The sequence below is a fragment of the Lissotriton helveticus genome, chromosome 12 (genome assembly GCF_964261635.1).
Source record: "Lissotriton helveticus chromosome 12, aLisHel1.1, whole genome shotgun sequence".
Lineage (NCBI taxonomy): Eukaryota > Metazoa > Chordata > Amphibia > Caudata > Salamandridae > Lissotriton > Lissotriton helveticus.
Window position 1 is genome coordinate 851246158 of NC_136073.1, and position 15660 is coordinate 851261817.

Below are 15660 nucleotides of genomic sequence, written 5' to 3' on the forward strand. Positions count from 1 at the left end.
AGACACAGGTAGGTCAACGACAGAGCAGGAGACTCCTACACTTAAACTGTGCCATGCAATCCTTTCATGTTTCATCTGGGATTTCAGAGGTCCTAGGACCTTCTAACAAACAGGAAAAACAAATCAAATGTTTAATCTAGCACAAGACAGTCCATACTGTAGGACAGTGGTGCTAAATAATGGTGGAAATCACTGTGTGGCCTCTTGATGACAAATATTAACCAACAAACCACATTTGGTGTTATTTAAAGTACAATGAGATGTAAATGCAGTTACTTGTTTGTCGATTGGTTGTATGGAAGAATATTAATAATGCTTTACTTAACATATGCCAGATTGCACCACTTTGTTATGTTATGTGTATTTGTAAAGCGTTCTATTACCCGAGAGGTCCTCCTGGCGCTAGGAGATTGAAAGAGTGGAACCCATATGGGTAAAGGCGATCCGGCCAGTCCTAGGCTGTATGTTCTTTCAGGCTCAACCCCGGCTGTCACGTTTTGTCATTGCAGATGATACGCCTGTGGCCACAGCCAAAAACATGCCTGGGGATAGTGCCGACCTTTTTGGAGATGGGGCGACAGGAGAGAGCAGTGCCACCAATGGACGCCTTTGGCGGACAGTGATCATTGGAGAACAGGAACACCGCATCGACCTGCAGATGATTAAACCATACATGAAGGTGGTGACGCATGGAGGTGAGGCACAGCCTGTTTTCATATAATGATTCTCATAAATGAAGAGACCCATACAATTAGATATTTCAAGTACTGTTGATGTAGAAAAGCTCAAACATTTTTAACTGCAACAAATACATAATAATCCCTTCCTAAACATCGCACACCAAAGTAATGCAGTTCTACATGTGGCGTGTCATTATGTCCTGGGCACAAAAGATTTGATGACATCACTCCCATTCTAATACCGCTCCAAAGGCTCCCTACAAAATTAGACTGATCTGTAAGATGGTCTATATTATCTATAAATTCTTACTCTCAAGCTCTCCTCTTTACCCGACCAGACGGTTGAACATTTCTGGAGGAAAAAAATAATGCACTATAGCTCAATTGTGCTTGGGCTAAAACTAAAACCTCTCCCAGGAACATTATCCTCGTTGATGGATAAATCAATAACTTCTGATGATTCAGACCCAAGGTTTTAATTTGAATAATGCCAGACACGTCTTTGTGGCACTTGATGCTTGATGGGCAGTCTGTGCTTTTACCAGACAGTCGTCACGGTATGGGAATACCTGGAAACCCTTCTGTATTAGGGAAGCTGCCATTGGAGCCAGATATTTTGTAACATGTGGTTGGCTGAATTGAGCCCAAAAGGGAGCACTTTGAACCGATAGTGAGTGCCGGCTACTCTAAATGTTTCAGATGAAGGGGAACATGAAAATAAGCATCTTGTAGATCTACAGTAAGGCTCCCTGTTTTCCGTTTTTACTGATTTTTACAGATAAATACAGACAGAAACCCATTTATTTTCCTGTCTGTATTTATTTTTAAATGTGGATAAAAATGGAAACCGGGTTGTTTTTTGATTGATTCTAAATGTTGCCAGTCATGGCTGCGAAGTGTATAGCTGTGCGGATTGACAGGCAAGGGTGTTAAAAAAAGGAAAGGAATGTTAGTGAAGTTGCTTAAACAGCAGTAGATATGTACAAGGGTGATACTGATATGCAAATGTTTTCATTCAAGTGCATTGATTATCGTCTCTTGGTTTTCATATCTCTAAAATCTCTCAGGCATTTAAGCATAAGTGAATATTTATTGGTTAAATACATATGGAAATATACTAGATTCAGCTCTATTTTTTTACAAAACCCAAAATAAATATGGGTAAATACAGATAAAATTTACAAAAAATAAATATGGATCAATACAGACGGAAAAGCCCAAAAAATAAATACCATAAACCTGGGAGCCCTAATCTACAGTGGGCATGTAATCTCCATGGGTGAGGAGATGTAGGATGCCTTGAAGACCAGACAAAAGGATTGTTTCCTCAGGTATTTGTTTATCTTTTGGAGATCCGAAATGGGTCGCCATTCCCCTGATTTCTTTTTTATTAGTACAAAAACAGGAATGGAAACCCATTCCTTGTTGGGAGTGGGGTACTTTTTCTATTGCTCCTTTGTCTAGCATAGTGAGTACTTCTTTTTGGAATAACTGGAATGAGGTGGGTGCAGTCCTTTTGGCGGAGAGTTTGGCGGTGTTTGTATTAATTCTAAAGTATGACCGTAGGTGATCAGGTCTAACACCCATCTGTCCGATGTTATTTGCTGCCATTGATAGGATATGTTGGACATTTTTGCTCCCACAACTGGTGGTTTGCAAAGGGTATAACTGGCAATTCTATAGTGCCACTGATTTCTGCTAGTGTCTCTTGCTTGCGAGGTTTGTTTTCTTCTAGGTGCCTGCTTTATGTAAGCTGCTGGTGGTGGTCTAAACGGCTGTTGATAGGAAGGCTCATATTTCTGCTGAAAGGCATGGTGCTGTAGGTACTTTTGGTAACCCCCTATATATGAAAACAAGCCTCTTCCTCCTCAAAAAGGCGTCTTCCTCATTTGCAAGTTGTCCAAGGATCTTGCAGTGTCTGTATCCACCTTAATTGCTTGTAAGGCACCATCAACATGTTTGCAGAATAATGCCTCTCCATCATCGTCTGAATCATCCTCATCAAGAAGGTGACTTGGCGGGAGAGGAGGGACCTTGTTTGGCAATGCATGCTTTGGAAGTAAAAATTCTTGAGATTGTATATCCCTCGATGATGGAACGGTTGACGAAGTTGTTGTCAACTCTGTGGTTGTGTTCACCAATGGAGGAAGATTCTTTGCTGGTTTTAATGTTGAATAAAATGTTTTCGTCGATTGTCTTTTCATTGACGGAATCGTCAACTGAGCGTGGATATGTTACCATTGTCATTGCTTGTAATAACGACATTTTCTAAAGCAGGTTTAGCTTTTGTCATGGAAGGTTCTGAGGAGGATTTTCCTAAGAATACTGCCAAGTTGAAGGACGGAGTGGTAGACTTTGACCTCGCAGGAGATTTTTTTTCTTTTTTCGCACTGTGAGAACTGTCTCCTGTAGACTCATGATGAATCTTTAAGGCCTTCCTAGATGCCTCTGATGATTTTTGGTCACACAACCTTTCTCTTTTCACAGACTTTTCTTGAGTGTAAGTTGAATCCTCACTATCCTCCTGCTCAGAAAGAACAGCATTTCTTGATTTCAATTTCTGGATCAATAAGAGAAGCCTTCCTTCCCTATCATGAAGAGTTTTAGAGGAAATAGTGTGGCAGATTGTACAGTCATTCACCTTGTGGGCAGGGTGTAGGAAGTAGATACACTCCATGTGTGGGTCTTCAGAATGAAGTCTCTTTTTCCCACAGTTTTCACAGGGTTAGAAAAGTCCTTTCATTGATGGCTCCGACATGTTAATAATCAGTATCTGATAGTTGTAGGTTGAAGTTGCCCTTTAGATGACAAAAAAGGTTCAGATGAATAATTTAATGGAAGAACTGAGCAGAGATCAGGGAGGCTCCCTTTACATGACGTCTGGTAGAAAATCTGTGGGAATAAGCAACTGTGGGGAGTGTTCTAGAAGGTGCTGCCACCTGATTGGTTGAAGTTTTGTTCCTTTTAAATGACGAGGCTAAGCTATTAGAGTGAATGTTTCATTGCCATTACAGGTTATGTGTAGTATACTATACCATTGTACTGTGGGACTCCCACTTCGATGACGGGGAATGATTCAAGCTTGTGAATTTAACAAAAAAAAAATTCCAATATTGGAGAAAGAACAGTGCTTGCCCTCAACCATCTGTTGAATTCAAAAGTAAAACTGTAATTAATTCATGACAAACAAAGCTTCCATTTGTTTCCGGAAAGAATCATTTTCACATACTTCTGCAGAGAAAAGCTATAAAAATAGTTTTCACCGAAATCTTTAATGCATTTAGGAAAAATAAGTGTTGTTTGTGATGAAGGTCTCCCACAGTAACATTTTGTCCGTACAATAATTTCTGTGGTCTTTGTGTACCAGACACACTGGTTTTACAGAATTTTCACATACTAATATGATTATGGAAATTGTGCACATTTCATGAATGTTATCCTGGTTCAGAAATCCAAAGTCTCAGATATATGCACATCCCTACTTTACTCCTTCCCTTCTCTGATTATTCCTGAGAGTAATACAGAGGTCTTCGTTTGCAAAAAGCTTGATAGTGTTCTTCCAGTCCCTCTGACATGTTCATGGTGATTACTATTCTGCCTTTCTTCTTTCTCATGTTCTCTTACCTCCACTGTTTTTCCTATACTCATTGTTTCCCCTCTCCTCTGCTCCTTTCTTTTCCTCGCTCCATCCCTCCTCCACTCTCCAGGGTACTATGGTGAGGGTCTGAATGCCATCATTGTCTTTGCTGCCTGCTGCCTTCCGGACAGCAACTGTGCGGACTATCACTACATCATGGAGAACCTTTTCCTGTAAGTGAGCGAACCAAGACAAGTTATTCATTGCGTGCATTTGGGACAGAGAGTTTGAAGGAAGGGAATGGAGTTCTGAAAACACACAACTAAAGAGGGATTTCAAGGACTTTAATATTGAATGAGAATTAGACAATTTAAGCAAGCCAGGTGTCAAACAAGGAGTGTGGGCACTGATCAAAAGTAAAGAAAAGGTCCTACTTACTAGTCCGTCCATCATTCGGATGTCCTCATCTTGGGTTTTTTGTTCCATTCTAAAGGCCACAACCTCAGATGCAAAGATTCCAGAGAATAGCACCAAATATGGTGAATGGTGTAATTCTATGAGGAGATTTGTAGTAATCTAAATTGATCCCAGTGTAGAAAATGGGAGGAGGGGGCCAGGGAACATCCATCTGGAAAAAATAATAGATTACAAGTGAGAAGTTTATTTTAGTGGCAGACCAAGGCTTTAATTAGGAGAGAGGGGTCAAGTCTGGGAGTAATGTAAAGAAACATCTACACTGAATAGTTCTGACAAAGGAAGGCGGGAAAAAAACAGTAAAAGGACTGGAAACGTTGTGGGGTGGACACAATAATGGCAGTGTGCAAACCAGGGTACATTAGTAGACCCACAAACAGTGTATTGGCCAAAGCTGGTCATATTTTGGACTTAGAAAATGATCCCACTGTTCAGTGTTGCAGAATGTCCAATCATTTGATCCCTATATGTGACACAGCCTTCCTGTATTTGGAAAAGTCAAATTATTCAACAGCATTGGAAATTGGAAGCTTTTTTCCCACTAAAGTCTCATTGGTGCCCAGAATTATGTGTCTTTTTATGTAGCCCTTTATACCTGGCGTTTAGAGGGTTGAAAATAAGAGGTATTACGGTCACCAACATTAATGCTGCTCAAATTGCATGCCTCTTAGAACCACAGCCTTTGCCGGAATCAGGCTTTGTAAGTGTATCTTGATTAACCCTGGGCGTAGTTCGCGTAGTAGCACTACGCGTAGCTACGTGAAGTGCACTTTGCACTATGCAAGCTATGCGTGGCTACACGAACTGCATAGTGCACTGTGCAAAATGCTGTTCGCATTGATTGCACAGTGCCGGATGCTTGCCGCACTGTGCAATCATTGCAAACCGCATCTTGCACAGTGCAAGCAGTCTTTTTCTGCCGCTCAAGTAGATCTGTACACGAGCGGCAGCTTTCTCAACGGGGACTGGTAATTTTTCATTGCGAGCGGTCGCGACCATATGCAACCACTCGCAATGAGAAACCTGACCTCCCCGCGTTGAGAATCTCGCCGGGAGGTTTATTTTCCACGCTCGCGATCGGCAACTTGATGTTGCTGATTGCGAATGAGGAAAAAGTCTCGCCGGGATGTTATTTTGCTCGCTCGCGGTCGCCAACTTGACGTTGGGGGATGCGAGAAAGCAAAAAATGCCCACTACGCTATGCATTTTTGCACTGTGCTACGTGCAATTCACGTAGCGCGTAGTTACGCAAACTACGCGAGCGTAGCGTAGTCCTAGGACCAGGGTTATTCGTGATGTGGATCTATCAATAGCTGAAAACGGTGAGCCAGCGAGCATCCTCCAGGTCACTGTGGATGCAGCTTCCAGCCCTAAACTTTTGTTTTACAACTTAATGTATTTTGGATGTTGTAGTCTTGGTTTGTTTCCATTGAAGTAATTCAACTAACGCACCTGAATACAGTGATGTGTAGTTGGAGAGTTCAGCTCTGTAGGGAGTAAGGTGGTCCTCCTAAGCTAGTAGTAAATGTTTAATACTTTAACAGCAGTTCACAATCTAATACCTGGACTTCACACCGTGGCCACATTTGCGCCAACACACTAACATGTTGCTGAAACTGTGGTCCACAGATGTCTCTTAGAACTATAGGAAGATATCTGTACACATATTTAAAACATATACATTCACTTTATTATGCGAGGTGGCTGTTTTTTCATGGGGTGTATATTATTCTGTTAAAATACTTTGAAATTATTAGATTGCTGAAATTTCTGATATGCGTTTAAGGAGTATAGTCGGGGTGATTTTGAAGTTTACAGGAAGGGAGAAAGTAGTTTAGATGACATAAATCCACATTCTTAGGTTGTCCTATCTTGGATTTTCCTGAATCTGAGTGTGAAAGGCCTGTGCTCTACTTTTCCATCAGGTACGTGATCAGCAGCCTGGAACTTCTGGTGGCTGAAGATTACCTGATAGTGTACCTCAATGGCGCCACGCCTCGCAGGAGGATGCCTGGGCTGGGCTGGCTGAAGAAATGCTACCAGATGATTGACAGGCGGTGAGTACTGGTGTAAAGGCCCCTCTTCATGAAGGGGCCATGGCCTGCACGCAGGAGTCAAAGGCCAACCAATTCTGTTGAAAAATTCAATCTATTCCCTTCAACCTTTGTCCCATCCATTCTCTCTGACTCACCCCAAACGTTTCTGACTACTATGAACCCCCAAACACCCTTTTCAAGCTTCCTCCTCCTTGCAAAGATGGCCTTAGGTTACCATCAGCCTTACAATAAATACAAGTCCTCACTCATTCTCTTCAGGTGTGTGACCGATAGTACCTCCAGCAGTACTTTAGGAATCCAGCAGAGGGCGATGCATCCCAAGTCTGCAAGGCAGGTCTTTCCCTTCATGGTGTGATGTATGTGACAGCTTAGATTGTTCTAACAGTAGAAACTATAACTTTCCTGAACAACGACCGTTTGGAGCATGAATTTAGAGCCCGCAGGGAATTATTTGTTTAAAAATAAATCCCCAACATACTGTATATGCAGTAACCACCCCATACCAGGCACCAGTATGTCTATCCACCGCTCTGTTGAACCACAGGCCAGCACTGATGCAGTAAATAGGACAACAGTAAGCTGACAAACAGTGTTTGTCGGTATTACATTCTATAATTCCTTATGCGCAGGTGTACTATTCTCGCTGTAACATGTATCTACTGAAAGAGTAGGTAATGGAAAATAATATTGTCTCACAGCTCTTAACTTTGATTCCAGGCTTTAATGGACCTACAAATTTGATCAGTAAACTGAGGCATTGCTTTCCCACAAGGACTACGTGCAGCGTGGCGGAGAAGCCTCGCCCACCTGCCAGCAGTAAAAAATATGAAAAATAAACCCTGCTTTATTATTGTTTTATTTTTTCTCTCTGAGCCAAGGCTTGAGGGTGGGGCCAGGGGATGATAGGCTGGTGGAGGAGTGGTTGTACTACTATTCAGTGTGCATGTTGGTCTGCCCGGCCGTCTCAGGACAGCCAAACCGTCATGCGCACTGGAGCTCTCTCCAAGCCCGAGCTGCGTTGCTGGGTTGGAGAGAGCAGGCACAGAATCACAGTGTAACTGGGAGCGCAAATCATTGGCGCTCAGGCCAACCCTGACGCTGCTTTCAGCAGCATGAAAGAAGCATCAGGATTGGCCACAGTGGATTCTGGGAGCCTGTGCCTACAGTAGAGGGGAGCCAGTGCTTAATTTGTAAGAAAACTTAGTGCTGGTGCCCTCGACAGGAGGACACTAGAGCTTGCACCAGCCGTTGCCTCTGGCGACACTGCCAATGACAGCACCAACGCACTACTAATCATCACACTCTTAAAAGTGTGACAGTTCATACTATTACAGGCCCCCAAAGCTATAAGAATGGCTTTGGACACAAATAATAATAATTGGAAATTGAAATAATAAACAGAAGTTGTGCTCGTACCTAAATTGGCAGACACCACTACCATGTGGCAGACAGTCATAAGCCCCGGTGCTGGCAATTAAGTGCTGGTGCTGAGCACCGGAAAGCCCAGGCACAAATTAAGCACTGAGAGGAGCGCAATACAGCAGGTAAGTGTTTTTACAAAAAATGTAATATTTGTCTCGTCGTCTGTCTGTCTGTACTCCCGCTGCTACTGACTACGTGATATTTCCACACTCTCTCCAAGCGGCTCCCTTCACTGAAAAGTGCATTCTGGCACCACAAATCTCTATCTATACTTTCAGAGCACCCATGCATCCTTATCTTGACAAGAGTCATTAATAACTGAAATTTGTTCAGAAAAAGAACATTCCACAAAGTATTTTAATGTGCTTGGGCTGCAGATGTACGTTGTTACAACGCATGCTTTTACTACGCATGCCTTTACAAAGCAGGTTTTTCAGCGCAAGTCGTTACAACGACTTGCGTTGGGGGTGCTGGATAGTGAATAGTTTAATTTACTATTCCAACTCCAGTCCCCGTGGATATTAGGGAAGGTGTTGGATAGTAAATTAAACTATTACCTATCCTAGAGCGCCCCCCAGGGCAATTAGTTGTCAGTGCTTAATTTGTAAAAAAAGAGGTGCCGGTGCTCAAATATTTTCATGGGAGGCAACCACCCCCTTTCCTGGCTCCACCCACATCCTCCATTGGCTCGACCCACTTTCACCTTTGGCTCCAGAGATATGTACCTCGTAATGTGACCTAGATAAGGACTGATGGAGCAAAATAGGCTAATAATGCTAATAAGTCAAAAACAAGGGATGCTTTGTGCAGCGCACATCCTGAAATCAAATAGTTGCCTATTATCACAATATTTGGTCAAGCATGAAAGCCAGGATTGACTCCAGATTCTCCAGTTTCACACTCAGCAATTCACCAATTCTAGTTAGATGTGCATTTATTTCTGTCATCAAAGGTTAACACTTTATCCTTAATCCATGGGGGGCATAAAATGAGCGCAGAGGTGACAAAAGGAATCAGCATTTTATTTATTTTTTGCAGTTTTATATGGTGTGAACCCTGTCATGGATAGACAGAGGAGCACTTCACAACATTAGACACGGACTACATTACACTTTTTTGCCAGTGAAGTCAGGCTCTCACGTGCCATCCTTTTGGAAAGGTTTTAAAATAGCACAAACCGCACACCTCACCATCCCAGCCTGGGCATTGCAACTTTTAAAACTGTCCAGAGATACACACATTTGCATATAATCATTCAAAATGGGACTCGTTTGCATAATGAATGGCTGTCCTCTATGCCTGGCAGGGTCCAGCCATGAGCAGCCCTGCTTTAGACCCTGTGAAGCAGGCACGCCCAGGAATGCTTAGTGACGTGCACCTGACCTGTGCCTTAACCTTGTGCACGGAGAGGGCAGGAGCAGAGCCCCACAGTGGTCGAGTAGGGGGGTATGTTCCTGCACTCGGGTAGGAGGCTAGGCTGGGCACGAAGTGTAGTCTCAGTGACAGTCCCTCTGCGCACAGTGCTCTCTCTCTGAAGCTCTGACCCCTCCCTGTGCCCCTGACGGAGCCCACCATCCCTGACCAGCTGCATAGGAGGGAGACCCTGAAGAAGGCCCATGTGAATGTATGGTAGGGGATAGAACAGAGCAGGCCCTAGAGGAAAGTTCACACTGACATACTAAATGAGGGAGACCCTTAAGGGCTCTGGTGGTGGGCAGGTGGTGTGATAAGAGGGGCGCTGCAGAGGAAAGATTAGTCCCGAGGAAGTCTCAAATAGAGGTGCAGTAAGAGAGAGAGAGCGCGCCCTTGTAGGAAAGACACTATTCCTTTCACTGACACCCTGCAACTGCTCTGTCCCTTCCCGCCCCCTACACTCACACCCACAATATATCGCTCATGGACAAACTCAGCCACTGGGGGCACTAATCTCCCTATCAAAAGCCCCCACCCAGACGTCTGTTACTATTGTGCCACATGGTGTGTAACCAGGGACCTTGGTACTGGGGTCCGTGGTGCCCCAAGGCGGGCCTCTGACTCAGTTCAGGTGACCGGAGTCACCACGTGCAAGAAATAAAAAGCGGCATTGGGTTTTTATTACTTACTGTGATCGGTTACTGCTGGTGTCAGTGCCAGCCTTAATTAAGAGGCCTGCTACGCAGCTGCTTCAAATCGCCCACCTCGATGCTGTGTTAACATGCTACTCGTCCATTGCAGTGTGTGTGTGCCGGGGCGTGGTCCACCATACATGGAAGGAAAAAGCTTACGCACGGCACACGCTGCCTTCCTATGCAATAAGCCGGCAATCATCTTTAATTTACTTTTATGCATGGCGTTCAGACTGCAGTGATGAGTAAGTTGGCAATGTAGACCCGGCCCTGATTAAAAGGTGCCGGTGCTAAGCACCGGAAAGCTCCGGCACAAATTAAGCACTGTTCGTTGTAATGACTTGCGTTGAAAAACCTGCGTTGTAAAGGCACTGCGTGGTAAAAGTTGCGTCGTAAAGGATGTTTCCCTTGGGCTGCTAATAGTAGCAATAATGTTACTGTGCTCTACATATGGTAACAAAACGGAACATCGTTTTTTCTTCTTCAGTTCTCAAAAAAACACGCCTGTCCGATAAAAAATGTGGCTTTTTTTAAATGTTATACATTATTTGTCTGAATTTAAGCTGGGAAGTCATACCTGTTTCCATCCAATTTTTCTGCAGGTTGAGGAAAAACCTCAAGTCGTTGATCATCGTGCACCCATCCTGGTTCATTCGGACCGTGCTGGCGATCTCCAGGCCATTCATAAGGTCAGTGGAATGCACCACTCCCTTAAAGACACCTCTGTTTACTTTTGCTTTGCTTTGGAGAAATGCATGTCAAGTTCAAAGCATATTCAAATACATGGCTGCAAAAGAAAACATGGAGAAAAAAAAACAATGAATCACATACATGGAATTACTTTCGAGGATTTGTTATGAAAAAAAAAAAGAAAACAGGGTCGAATATCCAAAGCCCCTTTGCCATCGCAAACCGTGCGATCTGCAAACTTAAAAGGCTTGCAACCCGCAAAAGAGCTTTCCTCAATTTGCAAAAGTTCTTTAAATGTTAAAAAGGTATTACTGGCATGTGCCCACCCCGAGGAAACAGAGCTCCATGTATTCTTTAGCTGTCCAGGCTATCAGAAAGCAAGGAAACGCTGGTTGGTTCAGATCTGCAGGAATCTTGGCAATAGGCGCTATCTTGAAGTATCCAGGATACTGAAGTCTGATTCTAGCACCCCAATAGTTTATTCAGTTGCAGGTTTCTTGTTCTCCATGTGGTGTACCAGAAGGGTTTTTCTGAAAACTTGAAAAGCTGTATTTATCCTGCCATGGTGAACCAACAGTGTTAGCTTAACTGGTTCAATCACTCTGTAGTATTTTGTATAGTTTTAAATTGAAGGGCTATTGTTGTGTTTCTTTTTATTTTTTTATTTTCTTAAATATGTCCTTTTTTAGCTAATTTATGTATTTATTAATGCACTACGCCCTTTCCGAAATTAACTGTGCGGCCTTCGCCTAGCTACGACATACTAAAAATCTGAATGCACTTGATTGAATAATATGTCTACTATTAATACTATTACTTTTATTTATGATTGAATATGATGTAATTTTAGATGTGATTGATTTGTGTCTCGCACTTTTTAGGTCACTTTGACCGAAATAAAGTCTTTTGAACTTGAACTTCATTACTGGTTCATATAGTGGGTTTTGCGATCCTTTCCAAATCACAAATAGGAGGGTTGTTAAAGGGACTTCTGTCTCCTATTTACACATTTGAGAGGAATGTATATCAACGGTTTGCAACTGCAGTTACCTAGGTTTATTATTCCTTGCAAGGCCACCAACAGCCGTGCTAATAGAGTCTCATAAGAACTCCATAATTTGCTGGAGCGTTTGCCTTGTAATGCTTTATTTTTTCCTTAGAACAATCAAAGAAACCCTTAGGTAAGGCATTCTGAACATCTTTAAAATGTATTCATTTTCTGTCTCAAAGCAGTTTAGAACTGAAAACAATACAGTAAGATGCCACAATACTGGTCTTTTCAAATATATGTTTATTATAACTAATTAGTTAAAATCATATATGGCTCATTGAAAACATGAATTTCCCCAAAAAAATGTGACAGAAAAAACAAGACAGGAAATGGGATTTCTTGAAATGGTATGCGGTCAGAGTAAAATTGAACCTTTAAGCGTTCCTGAAGCTGAAGTTGTACCTGTCCTATCATGCACAGCAATTCCTGTGAGGCAGTTTGTTTTTTAATGTCAGTTTGAGGACTGTGCTATGAAGATCTCTGTAAAACCTGGAATCCTTGCCTCGAAGGAAGAAGCTGGGATGTTTATACATACTGGGAAAATACCTATGACACTGAACTAAATGTTAAAGTCAGTAACTTTTCCATCATGATGTGACCCTCGCTTGTGTACATAAACAAACGAGTGAAGCATACATAACCCATATCCACTTAAAGGCCAGAAACAGAAAGGCCTTTATGGATGTAGATAAAGCAGGAATGTTGCCCCACTATGGTGTCTATTCAAGAGTGAGAATCAATGCAGTAATTATTGGTAAACCTATGAACCAACCTCCAAATGATGGGTCTGCAAATATCTGGAAATGGGGAATTAACTTTTCAATTATTGGGATAAGCTTGGGGTTTCTACTCGGGAGCGTGTTAACCTTTGGTAACAGGATGGCAGCCCCATCATTAACAAATAACTGTTTAGCCTTACATATGTCTTTGGTCTTGCATAAATAACAAATCCTTTTGACATCTATTGTGTCAATTGCTGTTTCTGCCAATGAGGATGTATTCGGGAAGAAAGTTGAAATTAATGCTGCCAGTAACGGAAATTAGAAATTACATTTGTGGGGAAAAGTGAGCGAGCCTGAAAGGAAAAATTGTTATGATAGAAAACTGTGTGAAATTCCTTAATATTATTAGGAGCCTGAAACACCTCACTCACCCCTGTGGTTGAGGGCATGGCCAATAAAATGGCAGACTTAAAACTTATTTTAGAGCTCCACTCTGTGCGTAGACTGGAACGTTAGAGCTATTTACTTTCATAACTCTATTTAGTTTCCACAGTTATTTATTTACTGTGTTTTCGTACTGCGCTACTTTGCCAAGTGGTATTAGAGTGCCTTTAAATTTAACAATATTTACGCATTTCTGGAAATATAATGTGTGTACAAGTAGCGTAGACTTTATAAGTACAATAAATGTTAAAACCAGAGGGGAGAAAAAAATGAGGTCACCTTAATGGGGAAAAAACCTTTCTAAAGCTTAATAGGAAATATTTAAAAACAAACATTTAAAAATGCCCCAGAATGGCTTTAATTGTAAACGCTATAAACAACCAAATGTATGAAAACAGTGTAAGCAGTGCTGCAAATGGGGCATCTCTGGGGTGACAGCATTTGGATTCAAGGAGTGGCATCAGAAAGGGTGAAGATAGAGATGTGAGGCGTAGAATCTACAGTCAACTTACACCGTTTTTTTTTTTTGTTGATGTATTTTTTATTTTATTTTTTAACTCTGCCCCAAAGAAATTGTCAGCAAGGAGAAGTGGGAAACTGATCTAGCTTACCTAACTGGTCACAGGAAGACTACATTTTTAAAATATCTTATGAGGTTAAGGCGCCTGCTGTAGAGATCTTTGTATACCCTGCCAGTTCTAGGCTGTGATAGTGGTGAAATAACTCTGGGGGTTAATGCGTTTTCAGGAGAGATATGGGTGCAGCCCATTCATAAATTTGACTCGTAAAATAGCATGGAGGGTTAATGTGGCTGTAGCAATGCACAGAGAGTAACATGTAGGTCACAGGATTATATTTGATGCAGGTGGTTTAACGGGTTATTGCTTTTAATGAAGAGAATCTTCTGTATAATCATTGTAAGAGGAGTGAACTATGAATTCGCATCAAAGTAGCTGCATGCAGACTGGAAATCAGATGAAAACCTTACTGTTCCTTTTCTGAATCCTTCATTATTCCGAGGATGATTTTAATAATGGCTTATGGACGGATTAATCGAACACATGCATAACCCTTACCTACAAAGTTTGAAAAGTCAAAACACTACCACCAAATTAGTTTACCTCTTAATCACTTGTGAAGTGGCAACAAGTCTTTTTACTTGATGGCATTGACTTCAAGGTCTTACATTCAAGCTAGCTCTCACAGTCAGGAAGCTTATGGGTACCCTAATATCAGGCTGTATGGTTATACATAGGATTGCTCCCTTAAGGCCTACTGCAACCTGGCATGAAATGCCCCTCCACTGGACCAATTGGGGCTTGCTGGTATCAGGGTTCAAAATGCAACCTGTTTACACACCGAGAATCTCCAACCTCCCCTATTCTAGGTGTGATTACTTTTTTATGGAGAACAATTTTGATCATTTACAATGATTCTTTTAAAAACATTACAACCCATGTCACCACTACCTTGATGCACAGAAGCTGGGGTAACCCATCAAAGCCTCTATTATTTGTCTTGGTTGCTGAGCCAATATACAAGTGGATATATATGCGACACACCTCCATTAGTACAACACATTGCCTCCATCATTTAATGCTGTGCATATTGTTCTGCAAGTGAAAGAAACTATGCAAGTTGTTTGAAATGTCTCCTTCTCATTAAGGTCTTGATGTTCTGTCATTCTGTGTCTTTTGCAGTGTGAAGTTTATGAATAAGATCCAGTATGTGCACAGTCTCGAAGAACTGGAACAGACAATCCCCATGGAGCACGTCCAGATTCCAGAATGCATACTGCAGTAAGTGATAAGCTTCTTATTCATCATCATCATCATCATCATATATCTTTATTCGGTCATTTGTAGAAAAACCATCAAAGTATACAAAGTATAAAACATAAATATATCTACAATTAAAATAGTATTAAACCATTGCAATCACAAATACAAATGACATCTCAAATCAATTTAAGAACATGAGTACATATACCATCAATCTAATCATGCTTAGGAAGGGGAGCGATACGACCACCAAGCAAGCTTCTTATTCATATGGTAAACTGCATCCTACAGTAATTGACCAACAATATTCGTAGGTCGGATGTAGAGTTTCATCCTTCAAGTGACAGACATGGCAGTGTAGAAATTCAACAGCCAGACCTCATACTGCATCCTACTATAGGCATATCCATTCTTGTGGTTAGCACCAAACTATCTTGCAGTAAGTGAACAATATGGCAATATGTAGGTTAAACATCCTGAGCCCACAGAGCATCATGCAGTGAGTGACAGAAATGGATATCCATGCAGTGAGCATACTGACCACATCTAACATCACATGGCAGGCATGGCATTGTAAATGGTACCATCCATGCCCCAGACCACCTCCCAGAGGAAGTGACCCAGGAACAATCTATCTGGTGATGATCTAGACTATAG

General features: G+C 41.9%; 1 protein-coding gene across 1 annotated transcript in view; it reads left to right on the forward strand.

Annotated features, from left to right (window-relative positions):
• ATCAY (ATCAY kinesin light chain interacting caytaxin) overlaps positions 1-15025 on the forward strand; it is a 76086-nt gene extending 61061 nt beyond the window's left edge. The window contains exons 5-9 of the mRNA XM_078668423.1: positions 510-695; positions 4388-4490; positions 6657-6788; positions 10918-11004; positions 14923-15025. Of these exons, the coding sequence (XP_078524549.1) occupies positions 510-695; positions 4388-4490; positions 6657-6788; positions 10918-11004; positions 14923-15025 (611 nt within the window). The remainder of the gene's footprint in view (positions 1-509; positions 696-4387; positions 4491-6656; positions 6789-10917; positions 11005-14922) is intronic.
• Positions 15026-15660: the final 635 nt, after the last annotated feature.